Raw genomic sequence first — 16,935 nt, 5'->3', positions numbered from 1 at the left:
AGCTATTTTGTTGTTTGCAAAATCAGGGTTGTGCCAGATTGGGGAGCGTATACTGGGTTTTAATTGGGAGCCTGTGGTTTCCAGTGCTTTCCACCAAGCAGACAAGGTGGAAGCGATCATAGGGTTCTTGAAGCAGGAGTGATGTTTAAGGGCAGAAGTGATAAAGGGAAGGTCAGAGATTTTGATCTGGTTACAATCTAACTGTTCTAGTTCCAGCCAGGAGTTATATTCTTCATGAGGATGTATCCATTTGGTGAGATATTGTATTTGGTTGGATAAATAATAATACATGAAGTTGGGAGCCTCCAGTCCCCCTTCGGATTTATTCTTCTGGAGGGTAGTCAAACTGATTTTAGCCTTTTTATTCTTTGAGTAGAATTTACCAATAGCGGAGTCTAATGATTGGAACCACTTTGATGTGGGTTTAAATGGAATCATGGAGAAAAGATAGTTGATTTTAGGTAATATTTTCATTTTGACTGTAGCTATTCGTCCCAAAAGGGAGATGGGGAGGTTGTTCCAACGCCTCAGATCATCACAGACTTTGTCCAAAAGTGGAGTGAAGTTCAGGTGAACTAATTCTGAGAGTTTGGAGGAAATATTTATGCCCAGATATCTGATGTTGCCAGTAGGAAAAGAATAATGCGAGTTTTGGGCTGCGGGCTTCCACGAGTTTTCTGTTAAAGGTAATATAATTGATTTTGACCAGTTGACGGAGTAGTCTGAAAGACGCGAGAAGGTTGTGATGAGGTTAAATACTTCCTTTACTGAAGTTTTGGGTTCTTGTAGATAAAGTAAAATGTCATCTGCGTATAGGTTAATTTTATGTTCAGACTCCAGAGCACAGATACCTTTGATATCGGTGTTCTGACGTACAGCTGTTGCTAATGGTTCGATAAAGATCGCAAACAATAAGGGAGAGAGTGGGCATCCCTGTCTCGTTCCCCTTTGCAGACTGAAGCTTTGTGAAGTGATCCCATTAGTGGTGACTGTAGCCTTGGGTGAGTTGTACAGAGCTGATACCCACTGGATAAATGATTCTCCGAAGCCAAATTTGTGGAGCACAGCAAAGAGAAAGGACCAATTAACTTTGTCAAAGGCTTTTTCTGCGTCTAGTGACATAACAATAGCTTCTTTGTTGTGGCGTTGCGTCAAAGAGATTAGATTTAGAAGTCTTCTGATGTTGTTGGTGGAGTGTCGGCCATTTATAAATCCTGTTTGATCGCTGTGAATTATTGATGGGATGATTTTCTCCAGCCTAGAGGCGAGAGCTTTTGAGATAATTTTGATGTCGGTGTTGATTAGTGACAGAGGTCGATAGCTAGAGGGAAGCGTAGGATCTTTGTCTGGTTTCAATAATAATTTAATTGCAGCTGTATTCATGTGCGGACTGATATAACCATTATTTTTAATCTCTGTCACTGTCCTGAAGAAAAGGGGTGCTAACATTGACCAAAAATGTTTAAGAAATTCAGCAGGGAAACCATCAGGACCAGGTGCCTTGCCTGCTGGCATACTGTCTAATGCACATTGTAATTCTTTCATAGTCAGTGGAGCATCTAATATGTCTCTGTAATTTGACGTTAGTTCGGGCATGTTTAGATTGTTGAGAAAATTATGTATATCTTCTATGTTTGGGTTAACTGCTGCTGAGTATAAACTCTGGTAATAATTATAGAAGGTCTGGTTGATTTCCTGAGGTGACTGAGTATACTTTCCTGAGGGATCCTGAATTGCTGTTATGAAGGATTTTTCTTTATTGCGCTGGAGTTGGTTCGCCAGAAATTTTCCAGATTTATTATTGTGTTCAAAATCATTATATCTTAGTTGTTGTAATAAAAACTCTGTTTTCTTGGATAGGATATTATCGAGGTTTAGTTTTGCATTTTGTAGTTCGGACCATAATTGATCACTTGGGTTTATTGCATAATTCTCTGTAAGTTGTTTAATTTTTTCTTCAATTTCTTATCCACTTTTTTTCTGTCCACTTTTTAATGAGGACTAATAACTGAAAATTTTCACTGTTTGGAATTTTTATTGATGGTCATAAAGTAGGAACATGGCAACGGAAACAACAGAATCTGCTTGGGGCCTGAATGAGAGACGTCCAGTCTGTTTGACAACACATTATTTGGTGAATATCGTGAAGACTGCAGAGTTTACACCGCAGCCTGTTGTAAAGTTAAATCAATCAGGCATAGCCTTAGGACCACCTTCTATATTATTGTGTTGGTCCACCTTTTGCTGTCAAAACAGCCCTGACCCGTTGAGACATGGACTTCACTAGACCCCTGAAGGTGTACTGTGGTATCTGGCACCAAGATGTTAGCAGCAGATCCTTTAAGTCCTAGAAGTTTTGAGGTGGGGCCTCCATAGATCGAACTTGTTTGTCCAGCGCATCGCACAGATGCTGGGTTGGATTGAGATCTGGGGAATTTGGAGGCCAAGTCAACCCATCAAACTCATTGTGGTGTTCCTCAAACCCCTCCTGAACCATTTTTTCTTTGTGGCACGGCACATTATCCTGCTGAAAGAGGCCACAGTCATCAGGGAATACCGTTTCCATGTAAGGGTGTACATGGTCTGCAACAATGCTTAAGTAGATGGTACGTGTCAAAGTAACATCCATATGGATGGCAGAACCAAAGGTTTCCCAGAGGAACATTGCCCAAAGCATCACACTGCATCTGCTGGCTTGACTTCTTCCCACACTGCATCCTGGTGCCATGTGTTCCCCAGGTAAGAGACACACCCGGCCATCCAGGTGATGTAAAAGAAAATGTGATTCATCAGACCAGGACATCTTCTTCCATTGCTCCATGGTCCAATTCTAATGCTCACGTGTCCATTGTTGGTGCTTTCTGTGGTGCACAGAGTTCAGCATGGGCACCCTGACTGGTCTGTAGCTATGCAGCCTCATACACAACAAACTGTGATGCACTGTGTATTCTGACACTTTTCTATCAGAACCACCATTAACTTCTTCAGCAACTTGAGCAACAGTAACTCATCTACTGGATTGGATCACACAGACCAGCCTTCATTCCACACGTGCATCAGTGAGCCTTGGTCACCCATGACCCATCGCTGGTTCACCACTGTTGCTTCCTTGAACCACTTTTGATAAATACTGACCACTACAGACTGGGAACACCCCACAAGAGCTGCAGTTTTGGAGATACTCTGACCCAGTCATCTAGCCATCACAATTTGGTCCTTGTCAAACTCGCTCAGTTCCTTAAGTTTGCCCATTTTCCCTGCTTCTAACACATCAACTTTGAGGACAAAATGTTCGCTTGCTGCCTAATATATTCAACCCACTAACAGGTGCCAAGATGAAGAGATAATCAGTGTTATTCAGTCAGTGGTCATAATGTTATGCCTGATGTATTCACAAGCTGTATTTACTGATGTTTTTTTCTGTCACAGAAAAACTAAATATCGCAATGTCAGTATTTTCCAATCGTGTAGCCTGAGTGCACAAACCATGTGCTTATGTGAGAAGTTTGGCTTGATAATACCATTAGTGTTACAGGAATTAATTAAGGCTGGCCCGAATAGCAATTTCTGGGCTCCGGAAATGCAGCCCAAATTAATGACGAATATCTGAATATTTGGATACTGCTGTAATTCAGATATTCGGGTCCAGCCCTAGAATTAATCCTCCAAGTGCCTCAGATATCTTTAGAAAAATTCTTAGTTGTTGTTAACTGTTCAGAATTCAGTTCATTAAAATCATTTGGATTCATCATTTGAGGACCATGGGTGTGGATAAACTTGATAAATCAGTCAATAGTCTTTTATTACATATTTTAGTGAAGATCATAGTGATGGACTGCTGACTGACTGATGCCTCTCCAAAAAGCTCAACGTAGCTGACCTTCCATCTTATCTTCTAACCACAGAGCAGAGTAATTGGCTTATTGCTGTGAGAAGTTTTACAGATCCGTGTAGTCACAGCATAAAGGAAGCTTGTTCATGTCCTCCTCTGTAGTGGCAATCAGCTTACAGGAGCAGCGTGGCATAACATATTTACCACAGTGTTGTGAGGACATTAACACCTGGCTGCACAGTGTTGGGTTTTATTATCAACAAAAAATGACTGCAGGCTACAAAAAGTCTTGATAAAACATCAGAAATTATGTATCTATTATTAAACTGGGACTGGATTTGTACAAATGTGAAATCACTCTATAATCAGCATCATCCCAAAGTTTCAAGTTCTGCGCAGTGTTTGTTTCTGTTAATGGAACCTAAGCACACACTGTGAAAGTGTGTGTCCACAGCTTCCAAGTTAAGCCACTGATCAGCTTACTGACGTGATCTGACATTGTTCTTCTTGGCTTTAAGTCTCAAGCAAGCATAAGTTATGGCAACTGGACTAACCTCGTGTGAGTCGAAAACGTTTCACCTCTCATCCAAGAGGCTTCTTCAGTTCTGAAAGCCTGGTGGGGAGTACCAGATATTTATCCACCAGGAGGGTGGTGGCAAAAACAAGTGGACAAAGACCCGAAACCAATAGACTCGTTAGGAGTCGTTAGCCTTTGATGGGCGGTCGTTACCCCTCCCAGCCCTCTAGGAGGGTGGTTGGGGGTCACCTGACTGCAGGTGGGACAGATGGCTGCACCTCCTTGGGAGGGCTCTAAGAATGGCGTTGTAAGTGGGAGACAAGTGGTGTCTCAGGCCCCCTCCTCTGTTCAAAGATGGCCTTTCTAGTTTGACATGAATGGCTTCTTTTACCCCTCTCTCAAACCATCTGTCCTCTCTGGCTAGAATGCGCACCTTGTGGTCATCAAAGGAGTGCCCCTTCTCCTTGAGGTGGAGGTGGACTGCTGAGTCCTGGCCTGTGGTCGTGGCCCTCCTGTGTTGTGCCATGCGCTTGTGTAATGGCTGCTTAGTCTCTCCAATGTACAGGTCAGAGCATTCCTCATTGCACTGCACTGCGTACACCACATTGCTTTGTTTCTCCCTTGGAATTTTGTCCTTGGGATGGACCATCTTTGAACAGAGGAGGGGGCCTGAGACACCACTTACAACGCCATTCTTAGAGCCCTCCCAAGGAGGTGCAGCCTCCTTGGGAGGGTCCCACCTGCAGTCAGGTGACCCCCAACCACCCTCCTAGAGGGCTGGGAGGGGTAACGACCGCCCATCAAAGGCTAACGACTCCTAACGAGTCTATTGGTTTCGGGTCTTTGTCCACTTGTTTTTGCCACCACCCTCCTGGTGGATAAATATCTGGTACTCCCCACCAGGCTTTCAGAACTGAAGAAGCCTCTTGGATGAGAGGTGAAACGTTTTCGACTCACACGAGGTTAGTCCAGTTGCCATAACTTATGCTTGCTTGAGACTTATCATGACCTGGATGACTGAGAACATCCACAGTTTTATTCTTGGCTTTAAGTTTAAAAAGCAAGAAAGGCTTAAATTAAAACTTTCTACCGTTTCAAATGATTTGTTTTGAAACAGCCGCAGAAGGCAAACATTTAGGCTGCACATGCGACTAAACATTTTCACTGGTTTCAACATTGCACCTGGCATGTAAGCAGGACTGTCTCTATTTTTGTGGATATCCAGTCATCCATTGTATATATGTGTGTGTGTGTGTGTGTGTGTGTGTGTGTGTGTGTGTGTGTGTGTGTGTGTGTGTGTGTGTGTGTCTGTGTGTGTTGTTGTTGTTGTAACAACAGCAGCTGTATGTAATATATCAGTAATTTGTTCAGTTCAAAAGGAAACACACTTTTTACAGTGCACCCAGCAGTAAGAACATACAGTACATGGAAACTCTATTTGTGCACATGTGTAGTGTGACCTTTTTATATATAACGTCTCAGCTATCAGCTTATTACTTCAGAGTAATTTCCAAGCTGCTTGTCTGCAGTGCTAAAGTACTTATTTTTTAACTGCAGTCTTGCTTGTCAGGTAAACTCAAACACGTGCTAAAAACAACAACTGTACTGAGAATTATGTATGTCAGAGACATGAACATATAAAAAGATTGCTCAGAGAGAAAGTTAGAAGTGATAATCCTTGTCTTACACACTTATCACATTTGGTTTTTTTCTCTTTTTGTCAATCACATAGTCAGAGAGAGTCTTTTTCCTAAAGGGCAGCATTAACTGTATTTAAGCATCCCATTTAGAACCGGGTTAAAGAAAGAGTTAAACAGTCATGGTGAAATGACTTACTCTCCAGTATTGTTTTAACTGAAAGATTGAAAGACACACAGTTGGAACAAGAGGCCAAGTATTGGAACTTAAAATGCATATGCTACCTTTTTGACAACTCTAATTTATAGGATTTTGTACTCATAATGTTTTTATAAGAAACGTTCAATATGAAAAACTGCCACATTCCACCTGCTGTGCTATCTCTCACTGATTTTTTGCTCTATTGCTTCCTGTGACTGTTTTACTCTTAAAACATGCACAGTCAGACAAAAAACATGCAAAGGAATGACACTTTCTGTTTGTGTAACCTTTACCCCACTACAGTTTGGACAGTTACCACTCATTGAGGTCCCTGACAAGGCAGGTCAAAACAAAAATCACTGCAATAGTTATGGGGCATTTAAGACTGAACAGAGGCGTGCTGCTGCAGGAGGATTAACACATCAGAGCACCATCCAAAGTTGTTTAAATCAATCCAACTGGACATTAAGAAAGTTCCTTGAAGACGTTTCACCTCTCATCCAAGAGGCTTCTTCAGTTCTGGTGGTGGTTGATGTTGCCTCAGCTTATAACCCCTGTGAGGTGTGGTCAGTGTTATTCACATTCCGACGACCATTGCCAAGACCCGTCTGGTTCCTCAATGATGGTCGTTGGCAGCCATGGAGTGACAAAGGGGGTCATTGAAATGCAAGTTTCACTGAGCCCTCGTATGCTAATGGTGGTCATTAGCATGAGCCACTTCACATGAGTCATTCTGCTGAGCAGTTCTTTTGGGGAGTTTTGAAAGGACCTGATTGTAAAATGGCGAAAGATGATGTCGCAGACCACCCCCCCGTTCAGAGATGTCTTCTCCACTTTGACATGGATGGCTTCTTTCACGCCTCTCTCAAACCATCTGTCCTACCTGTCCAAAATCTGAACATTGGTGTCCTAAAATGAGTGTCCCTCTCCTTGAGGTGAAGGAAGACCGCCGAATCCTGTCCTGAGGAATTGACTCTTCTGCGTTGAGCCATGGCTTGGCTGTTTGGTTTCCCCTATGTAGAGATCTGAGCATTCCTCGCTGCATTTAACTGTACACCAGGTTGCTCTTCTGGCTGTGTGGTGTGGGGTCTTTTGGGTGGACCAGTCTTTGGCCCCTTAGGGGCACTGAAAACTTGCGGATATCCTGACTGGACTTTTGTGAAGGCTCACACAAGATCCAGAAAGGAGAACAACCCAGTGAGAACTGAAGAGAAGGAGAACAGGCGAAACAACATAGTGATCCCGTATGTGTCTGGAGTGTCTGAAAAACTGAGGAGGATCTTCAACAAACACCAGATCCCTGTCTTTTTTAAGCCAAATAACACCCTCAGACAAAGACTTGAGGAACCAGACGGGTCTTGGCAATGGTCGTCGGAATATGAATAGCACTGACCACACCTCACAGAGGTTATAAGCTGAGGCAACATCAACCACCACCAGAACTGAAGAAACCTCTTGGATGAGAGGTGAAATGTCTTCAAGGAACTTTCTTAAAGTCCAGTTGGATTGATTTAAACAACTTTGGATAACCATGACCTGGATGAATGAGAAACTACACAGACAGCGCCATGCCATGTCTCCCTACTGTCAGTGGTGGGAGTGTGTGTCTGTGGGCGTGTGTGTGTCTGTGTATGTATGGGGATGTGTGTGTGTGGACGTGTGTGTGTGTGCTTCTGCAGTTGTGTGCATATATGTATATATGGAGGGAGGGAGGGATGGGTTTTCTTGTTTTTAATGTTTTTAATGTTGTAAAGCACTTTGCGTTGCATTTTTTAACTGTATGAAAAGTGCTCTATAAATAAAGTTTGATAAAGACAAATCAAAGCACATCTCTCAGAGTGAGGCTGCAGGTAATCATGTTAAGAGTCTTTGTGTAATCACTTCTTTTACCCTTTAAGACAGAGCCTTCTCCCATAGCAAAGTAGTACCAAGTTAATTTATTATTATCTGGAGTTCCTTCATAAAAATGAAGAGACCATTAATAAGAAAAATGCTGAACATTGGCCCCGATACTTGTTCGATCCCAAATATCAATTACTTGCATTCTACTTTGGCTAACCCCGACTTTTGTCGAGGCTAGTTCAATGTCATTGAATTTATGCTTTATTTGTCATTGCACACTTTCACATACAACGAAATTTCATTTGAGCTGCCCTGCCAATGACAGCTCAGGCTGCTGCGCAGTGCTGCGCGGTGCCTTTCTTGAGGAAAAAAGAAAAAGACATGTTGGGATAGGGTAGGGTAGGGATAGCAGAGGGTAAATGAAAAAAAAGGCTCGTTGTACCAAATGAAACCTCCAATGTTGGGAAATTCAATTTGAGAAGGAACCTTAAAAAAAAAAAAAAAACCCGCAAACAGGCAAAGCATGACATAAGACAAGGATAGTTGGGATAAGGATGTGGGGTGGTGGAGGGGGGAGCACTGCACAGTTAGTCGGTTCCTGTGCAGCAATTTCTGCGCATGGATTCCTGACCCCTGTGCATGGCGAGGGAAGCTTGTGGAGGCAGAGGGGAGGGGGTATGGGCATGTGTGTGCGAATGGTTAGCTCAGTCCTCAGTTCAATGAGTCCGATGTGTGTGTATGTGTGTAGCCCATCTTCTTCTGTCTCAGACCTCTGGTGTCTCAGTTCGCGAGGGTGGGAGCGCGATAACACAGCAGGTTGCTATGGAGACGTCCTTGGTTGGCCCGGTCCAAAAGTCAACAGGTGTCCTTGGGAAGGTGGGGGGGGGTTAGGAGAGCTATCTCTTGGCCATGAAACTTCCAGAGGAGTTTGTTATTGTTCCAGGGGCGCCAGAATGTAATCAGTGTCCTTCTTGTTTAGGCGGGGGAGAGGAGCAATTTCACCTTCCCCCTACTGCTCTCAAGAATTTTAGACCCCAGCTATAGCGATTCTCACCCTGATGGCTTCCACTTTGCGACTCACATCAACAGACACACCAAGTAAATTGTTCATCTTATGATTGAGTTCGTCATACCGAGCATCGAGCCGATCATTTGCGTAGACCAGCAGTGTTTGGACATCGTTTCTATCTGCGGTCTTCCTGATTTTCCCGAAGCTCAGGCCAGTGAACAAGCCAATTATCAGCAGGCCTGTCATTATAAATCCGAATATATGAACATCTTCCACATCCTCCACAGATAGGGGTGCCAGGCACATGATCCCCTTCCACTTCCCCCAGGCGTCCATCACGTAACCAGAGGCAAAACTCCCATCCCGGCAGGTAGGCTCCTCAAGGCCTGTGCTCTTTGTGGCGACAATCTTGTCAGTTGCGTTGAGAGACCAGTTAATGAATTCCATGATCGATATTTCGAAGGTCCAGTGCCAAGCGATCGCTCCAAGTCAGACAGACGAGATGAGACAAAAAGTGCAGCAAGCAGAAGACATGAGGGTGTGGGGAGAACAGAGATAGATACGGAGCGAGGAAAAATGAGACCGCCTCCTACGAGAGCTCAGAGCAGAAGCATGGCATGGCTTACCCATAAGCATCACTGTGCACATAAAGACAAACATGAGGGTAACACAACAGTGCAGCTTTAAACGTTCTCAACAAGAAAGAAATCTAATAAAATAAATAACAAAAGAGGAGACAAGTCTGCAGAAATAAATGAGTAATACTAATAAGACCTGAGTGTAGTGTTGAGTTTGGAGCCGATTAAATAAATGGCTCTGGAGAAACATTTAAAAAAAGAAACATTTAACTGTGACTACAGTAAGGTTGCAACAATTTAGCAACTCAGTAATGATGTCATTTATTACAAGAAGGTTGTGTTGTCAAAATTGCTGATTCCTCTGGAGAACAAGCAGCAGCTAAAAAAACTGACCCAATCTGTGTGAGAATTCTTTACACAAAAACTAATAATGTGGTGCTCTGAAAGGTCTACAAGTCACTTTGTCTTTAAGTAAATACAAACACAGAACACAGATGAGCGAGGTGTCAGCAATATGCTAGAATGTACATATAGCATGGTGAACTATATTTCTAGAGTTGATGTGAGGAGTACGGAGAAAAAACTGAATTTGTAGATGCTGTAAATATATAGTGAAATGTCTGTAGTATGCAGAGCTACTTTTTTTCCAGTATTGGTAAGACATGTGGGCCCTCTGGAAATTGTTGTATATATTGACTTCATTTTATTAAATTTTTGTACAATAAATAATCAGTCTTAATTTTCATTCTGTCTTTTTAATGTTTAACAAATTGTAATTGTTCTCTTCTTCTAGCCATGGTTGAGTTGTTTCCATAGGGGTGCAGGGCTTGTTATTGTAATGAAAAATGAGCCCACACTGAGTGAAAATGTGACAGGAACAGAAACATCCAAAAACTGCTTGGTCTTAATGTCTTACTGCAGGTTGATGTAGATTAGTTTCACTGTTTCAAGTCTTGAATACACTGTGACACCATTACTTGCATGTGCTTTTTGTTTTGCAGAAATCCATGCCCCTGAGGGCAAATTCAAATTTCATATGATGCACATATGCAGTCAACCACAAACATGTTTACTGTACCTTGTGCACATTCTTGGGATTCTCCAGCCATGCGTAGTACATCTCCTCTACATAGTTGGAGCTGGTGCCATTAAGGAAGGGCTCAGCAGCCACAGATGTGTTCAGGCGCCTCGTGGGCTTAAATGTCCTCGAGCCCCCTTTGACCGCCACCAGTCTGTCCTGCGATAGGCTCTGAGCTGTCTGTGAAGCCGTTAGAGGCCGAAGCCTTGTCACTGTAGTCCTTAAGTGATGCATGGCTGCAGGTCAGCCACAGCTACTCGAACCTCCCTCCCTACCTCAATGAAAAATGCAGCAGGTATGTCCCAGAACAAGGAGACCTTCCAGGCTCCTCAGCAGCTGCCGGTCTCGGGCCTCCTACCTGGATGAACCAATGAGGTGGGGAGCTAGGGGCTTCTCCACAAATCCTTCTCCTCGCCTGACTGCACACCAGGTCCTGTTTAATCTAAATGTACATCAAATACACAACTCGTGAGAAAATCTGAAGGGATGTTGCTATCGATGTTCCCTATTGTGTTGTACACTACCGTTCAAAAGTTTGGGGTCACCCAGACAATTTCATGTTTTCCATGAAAACTCACACTTTTATTCGTGTGCTAACATAATTGCACAAGAATTTTCTAATCATCAATTAGCCTTTCAACACCATTAGCTAACACAATGTAGCATCAGAACACAGAAGTGATGGTTGCTAGAAATGGGCCTCTGTACTCCTATGGAGATATTCCATTAAAAATCAGCCGTTTCCAGCTATTATAGTCATTTACCACATTAACAATGTCTAGATTGTATTTCTGCTTAACTTAATGTCATCTTCAATAAAAAAAAATTTCTTTCAAAAATAAGGACATTTTTAAGTGACCCAAACCTTTTGAATGGTAGTGTGTGTCTGTGACCCATAATACCAACCAGTCACAAATATTTATAATATTTTCACTTTTTCAAAAGTTTTTAGTTGCTCTTAATATTTGAGTATTTTATTTTTTATTTTATTTCAGAAACAAATTGTACTAATTGTAGTATTATATATTTTTTATTTTAAAAGTTTAAGAAGTCTTTTAGTCAGGCTGTTTTAAAACAGACTATAGAAATCAACTTGAAATTTGGCTTAAAGAATGGTTCAAACTGATCAATCAATTATCAAAAGAGTTGGCAATAAATGCAACAGTTGACAACTAATTAGTTAATTAAATGTTTCAGCTGTCATTAGATAAGATAAAGTCAATATTGGCCTTATGGGCCTTTTCCTGCTAAGACAAAAAAGGTTTTAACTAGCGGCAAAATTGTAAGATATAGAAAGAATAAAACGTGTTTACACTATTTTTAACCACTTTTGTTAATTAGGTTTGTTTCTCTCAAACACAATTACTGTTGTTACAATACATTTTACTGTATCTACTGGTCAGACATAACAGCAAAATAGAAAGCTTTATGTCAAATAGGGTAACACAGACTTATTGCCTTGACTGTACACAGTGATCATGCTTACTGGCCTGCATCAACACCCACCAAAATATCCTTTCAAATCTGCTTTTACTGTGTTGATGGAAAAGTTACATGGATGCTGTAGCACTACAACCTTATCTTAGTTCTCAGTATGTCCCACATCAGATAATAAAACTCAGTGCAGTCCAGTACAGTAGGTCCCGTACAGCCTAAATATAGCTACAGTACCACTGGGGAGCCCCCCTGTCGTAACCATAAAATCTGGATGCAGTACACCACAAACCAAACCCCCCAAATATAGATTTCTACCACTGAAGGATACACTTGTTAAAAGCTGAAAACGTAATAAATGATATGTGTATATGTTATTAATTATTCAATTCTTTGTTTAAAAAAAGTCAGAAAATATTTGCAAAAGAACCTCCCACAGTTTCTGTGTGCCCCTAGGATCTAATAGTCCAGTTCAACCAAAAGCGCACACACAACAAAAAAGAAACATTTAAATAAGTCATTACACAATTTTAAAATTCTAATTCTGAAGGACAAACCAAAATACAAGCGCAGTTATTATTAAAATTTATTTGATTAGTTGTCCACTATCAAATTAACCTGCAAGTCTTTTGATCATGGATTATTCAGTTTGAGTACTTTTTTAAGACACAAAAAGTCTAGATTCTAGGACTGCAGCTTCTTAAATGTGAAGATTTTTTATTGCCTTTTCTCCTCTATGACTCCAAACGGAATATCTTGGGATTGTGCGTGAATCAAGAACAAAACACGTTTTTTAGGAAACACTGATCGGCATTTTTCACCATCCTCTAACATTTAATCAATCAGTCTAACACCTTCTTGATTAATCAAGAGAACTGTGAAAATAATCGTTTGCTGCAGCCCTATTGGTAACTACCAGCTTAAGCTGTAACTATGAGTTGTATTTTAAAAGCTATTATCCGCTGAGTCACAAACGTAGCTGAGTAGAAAGTACGATATTTCCCTCTGACATGTGGTGGAGTGAAAGGACAAAGTAGCAGAAAATGGAAATAATAACAGCACAAGTATCTTTAAAACAAGCCATTTACCACCTTCGGCTTTGGGAAATGTAGATCAACATTTTTCACCATTTTCTGGTATTCTATAGACCAAACAGCTAATTAATTAATCTAAAAGTAGTCAACAATGGAAGTTAGTGGCAACCCTAAAGTAAACAAAGAAACCAAATGGATCGTGGAGGTTTCAAACCCATTTTTTACTTGTTTCCTTTTGATGGTGTGACTTGAACAAAGAACTGCCAAGTTTTACACAAACCCCACAGTCCAACAAAATAAAATCACTTAAGACATTTCCCGCTCTAATGCAAAAAAAGGCATAAAATGGTTTATCACTCTGTAACGTTTACTTACAGATGCAACAATGCCTCTTCTCTCTAATCTTCAGCTCATCAAACACATATGTGTTATATATCCTGAAGTGCAGTAAGTTTAGGAGATGAGCTATAAAAGTGAAGGAGTTTATGTATTGATTAAACACATTTTAAGAGGCTACTGCCACAAACAGAGGAGGCAAAAGAGGACAGACTCTCTCTCTTTGCGTGTGCGCGTGCGTGCACGTGTGCGAGTTTTGTCTCATGAGGGCTAATAAATGAGAAATCTATAGGAAAATAAATATTTGTAAGAAATACAGAAAGCCTAAGAGCCTTACTACATTATATCCCATTATACTGCGAATTATACAGTCAAAAAAGTAACAAATTTCCGGCAAAAACTGACGCAGAAAAAGAACAAATTGGTGCACAAAAATCAGCCAGAATGCAGAAAATATGTGATGGTTAAAATTTCCTGGAGTAGGAAGCTTACACCTTGGTAAATATCTGCGAAACAACAATATTTAATCTGGTTTAAATACAGTAAAAGTAGTTCAATGTAAGGATCAACCGTCGTAAAGGAACAAATGACCATTTATTAAAATACAATTTAACATGGTTTACAGTTTACTGCCTGTTTTTGAGGGTTACAATATGTAAATTGATCTTTTTTCTGTGATTTGCTAATTACTGTCTGTTATTTAACTAATTCTTTGGTTCCTACTGTTAAAACATTTACGTTAAACCGCTGTACCCTGTAACACGTAATCATTTACGTGTTGTTAACTCTCACTCAGCTCTCCACATAAACACACTCTACAAACTGAGAGCAGCAGCTCAGCTTCTTTCCCTTCTTTTCCCTCCAACCCGTTCCGTTACTGGTTGGACTTACCGAAGCTCTCCCGGTTCCCTCCGCAGCCTCTCGTGCATTAAATAAAAGTGGTCCTGAGGGCAAGCCGCACGCAGCTGAGCCTGTCGCGCGCTCAGCAGCACCGTTTCATCCCTCCGGTGCTGACCTGCGATACGTCGGTGGCTGACGTCAGCACTCACACACCACTGTTGCGTCAGAAAGTCCTGAAAGTTATGGATTTTGTTTTTTCTGTGAAACTTGTTGAACTCAAGTGCAAGTTAGATCTAAAATGAGTATACGTGTAATTATTTGAAACACTCAATTATACAGTGGGTACGGAAAGTATTCAGACCCCTTTAAATTTTTCACTCTTTGTTTCATTGCAGCCATTTGCTAAAATCAAAAAAGTTCATTTTATTTCTCATTAATGTACACTCAGCACCCTATCTTGACAGAAAAAAACAGAAATGTAGAAATTTTTGCAAATTTATTAAAAAAGAAAAACTGAAATATCACACGGTCATAAGTATTCAGACCCTTTACTGTGACACTCATATTTAACTCACCTGCGGTCCATTTCTTCTGATCCTCCTTGAGATGGTTCTACTTCATTGGAGTCCAGCTGTGTTTAACTAAACTGATTGGACTTGATTAGGAAAGGCACACACCTGTCTATATAAGACCTTACAGCTCACAGTGCATGTCAGAGCAAATGAGAATCATGAGGTCGAAGGAACTGCCCAAGGAGCTCAGAGACAGAATTGTGGCAAGGCACAGATCTGGCCAAGGTTACAAAAGAATTTCTGCAGCACTCAAGGTTCCTAAGAGCACAGTGGCCTCCATAATCCTTAAATGGAAAAAGTTTGGGACGACCAGAACTCTTCCTAGACCTGGCTGCCCAGCCAAACTGAGCAATCGTGGAAGAAGAGCCTTGGTGAGAGAGGTAAAGAAGAACCCAAAGATCACCGTGGCTGAGCTCCAGAGATGCAGCAGGGAGATGGGAGAAAGTTCCACAAAGTCAACTATCACTGCAGCCCTCCACCAGTCAGGCCTTTATGGCAGAGTGGCCCAACGGAAGCCTCTCCTCAGTGCAAGACATATGAAAGCCCGCATAGAGTTTGCCAAAAAACACATGAAGGACTCCCAGACTATGAGAAATAAGATTCTCTGGTCTGATGAGACCAAGATTGAACTTTTTGGCGTTAATTCTAAGCGGTATGTGTGGAGAAAACCAGGCACTGCCCATCACCTGCCCAATACCATCCCAACAGTGAAACATGGTGGTGGCAGCATCATGCTATGGGGGTGTTTTTCAGCTGCAGGGACAGGACGACTGGTTGCAATTGAAGGAAAGATGAATGCGGTCAAGTACAGAGATATCCTGGAAGAAAACCTCTTCCAGAGTGCTCTGGACCTCAGACTGGGCCGAAGGTTCACCTTCCAACAAGACAATGACCCTAAGCACACAGCTAAAATAACAAAGGAGTGGCTTCGGTACAACTCTGTGACCATTCTTGACTGGCCCAGCCCTGACCTAAACCCAATTGAGCATCTCTGGAGAGATCTGAAAATGGCTGTCCACCAACGTTCACCATCCAACCCTACAGAACTGGAGAGGATCTGCAAGGAAGAATGGCAGAGGATCCCCAAATCCAGGTGTGAAAAACTTGTTGCATCATTCCCAAGAAGACTCATGGCTGTACTAGCTCAAAAGGGTGCTTCTACTCAATACTGAGCAAAGGGTCTGAATACTTATGACCGTGTGATATTTCAGTTTTTCTTTTTTAATAAATTTGCAAAAATTTCTACATTTCTGTTCTTTTCTGTCAAGATAGGGTGCTGAGTGTACATTAATGAGAAATAAAATGAACTTTTTTGATTTTTAGCAAATGGCTGCAATGAAACGAAGAGTGAAAAATTTAAAGGGGTTTGAATACTTTCCATACCCACTGTATCCCTGAGGGTTTAAAGTCTCACAGGTCACGATAGAACAAGATGATAAAATCTTTGACCTCCCAGCTCATGAATTTGCCCCCAGACAGGCTCCGGTATCTCTGCATGCTGCTGGCAGCTACTGTCATGTTAATGTGGTTCTGGCAGTGGGATTCCACTGGAGATGCAAATTAAGTAATTGTGATACTGAAGACAGAGAGACACTTGGAGATTAACCCACTCTTCAGGTGGTGACTCACTTTCACAGAAACTCCTTTGTCTTGTAAAACCTGTGAGTTTGCATATCTGAGCAGCAGCCACAGAGGAGGAAACTAGCTGCAACACACTGTTGAAACACCTCAGCATCCAACAGTTAACAACTTTATTGACAGCATATGGAAGAAGTGACTAGACCCCTGTGGAATGTCACTTACACGTCAAACGATTCTTAACTGTATCACCTCACAGTAATCAGATTACTTCTGAGTCTAACAGTAGGGTATTTGTTCCGATGTCACATGAAAAGTAACAATTTACTGTTAAAAGTTCAGGCCACACTGGAGGAAGTTGATCCAAAAATTCTTTAGACTACTTATTTCAGCTTCTCTTTGCTAAAGGGGCTGTGTTGCTCTGCCTTTCTCTTTAAAATTATCCA

General features: G+C 41.6%; 1 protein-coding gene across 1 annotated transcript in view; it reads right to left on the bottom strand.

The window, feature by feature from the left end:
* Positions 1-14,521, bottom strand: part of ogdhb (oxoglutarate dehydrogenase b) — a 47,800-nt gene extending 33,279 nt beyond the window's left edge. Inside the window, exons 1-2 of the mRNA XM_023272807.3 lie at positions 14,391-14,521; positions 10,696-11,137 (exon numbers count right to left, since the gene is read on the bottom strand). Of these exons, the coding sequence (XP_023128575.1) occupies positions 10,696-10,929 (234 nt within the window). The 5' untranslated portion in view covers positions 10,930-11,137; positions 14,391-14,521. The remainder of the gene's footprint in view (positions 1-10,695; positions 11,138-14,390) is intronic.
* Between the last annotated feature and the right edge of the window lie 2,414 nt (positions 14,522-16,935).

This window comes from Amphiprion ocellaris, chromosome 17, assembly GCF_022539595.1.
Source record: "Amphiprion ocellaris isolate individual 3 ecotype Okinawa chromosome 17, ASM2253959v1, whole genome shotgun sequence".
In the NCBI taxonomy this organism is placed as follows: domain Eukaryota; kingdom Metazoa; phylum Chordata; class Actinopteri; family Pomacentridae; genus Amphiprion; species Amphiprion ocellaris.
Note: the sequence above shows the minus strand (reverse complement) of the source record. Positions and strands in the feature narration are given on the sequence as shown.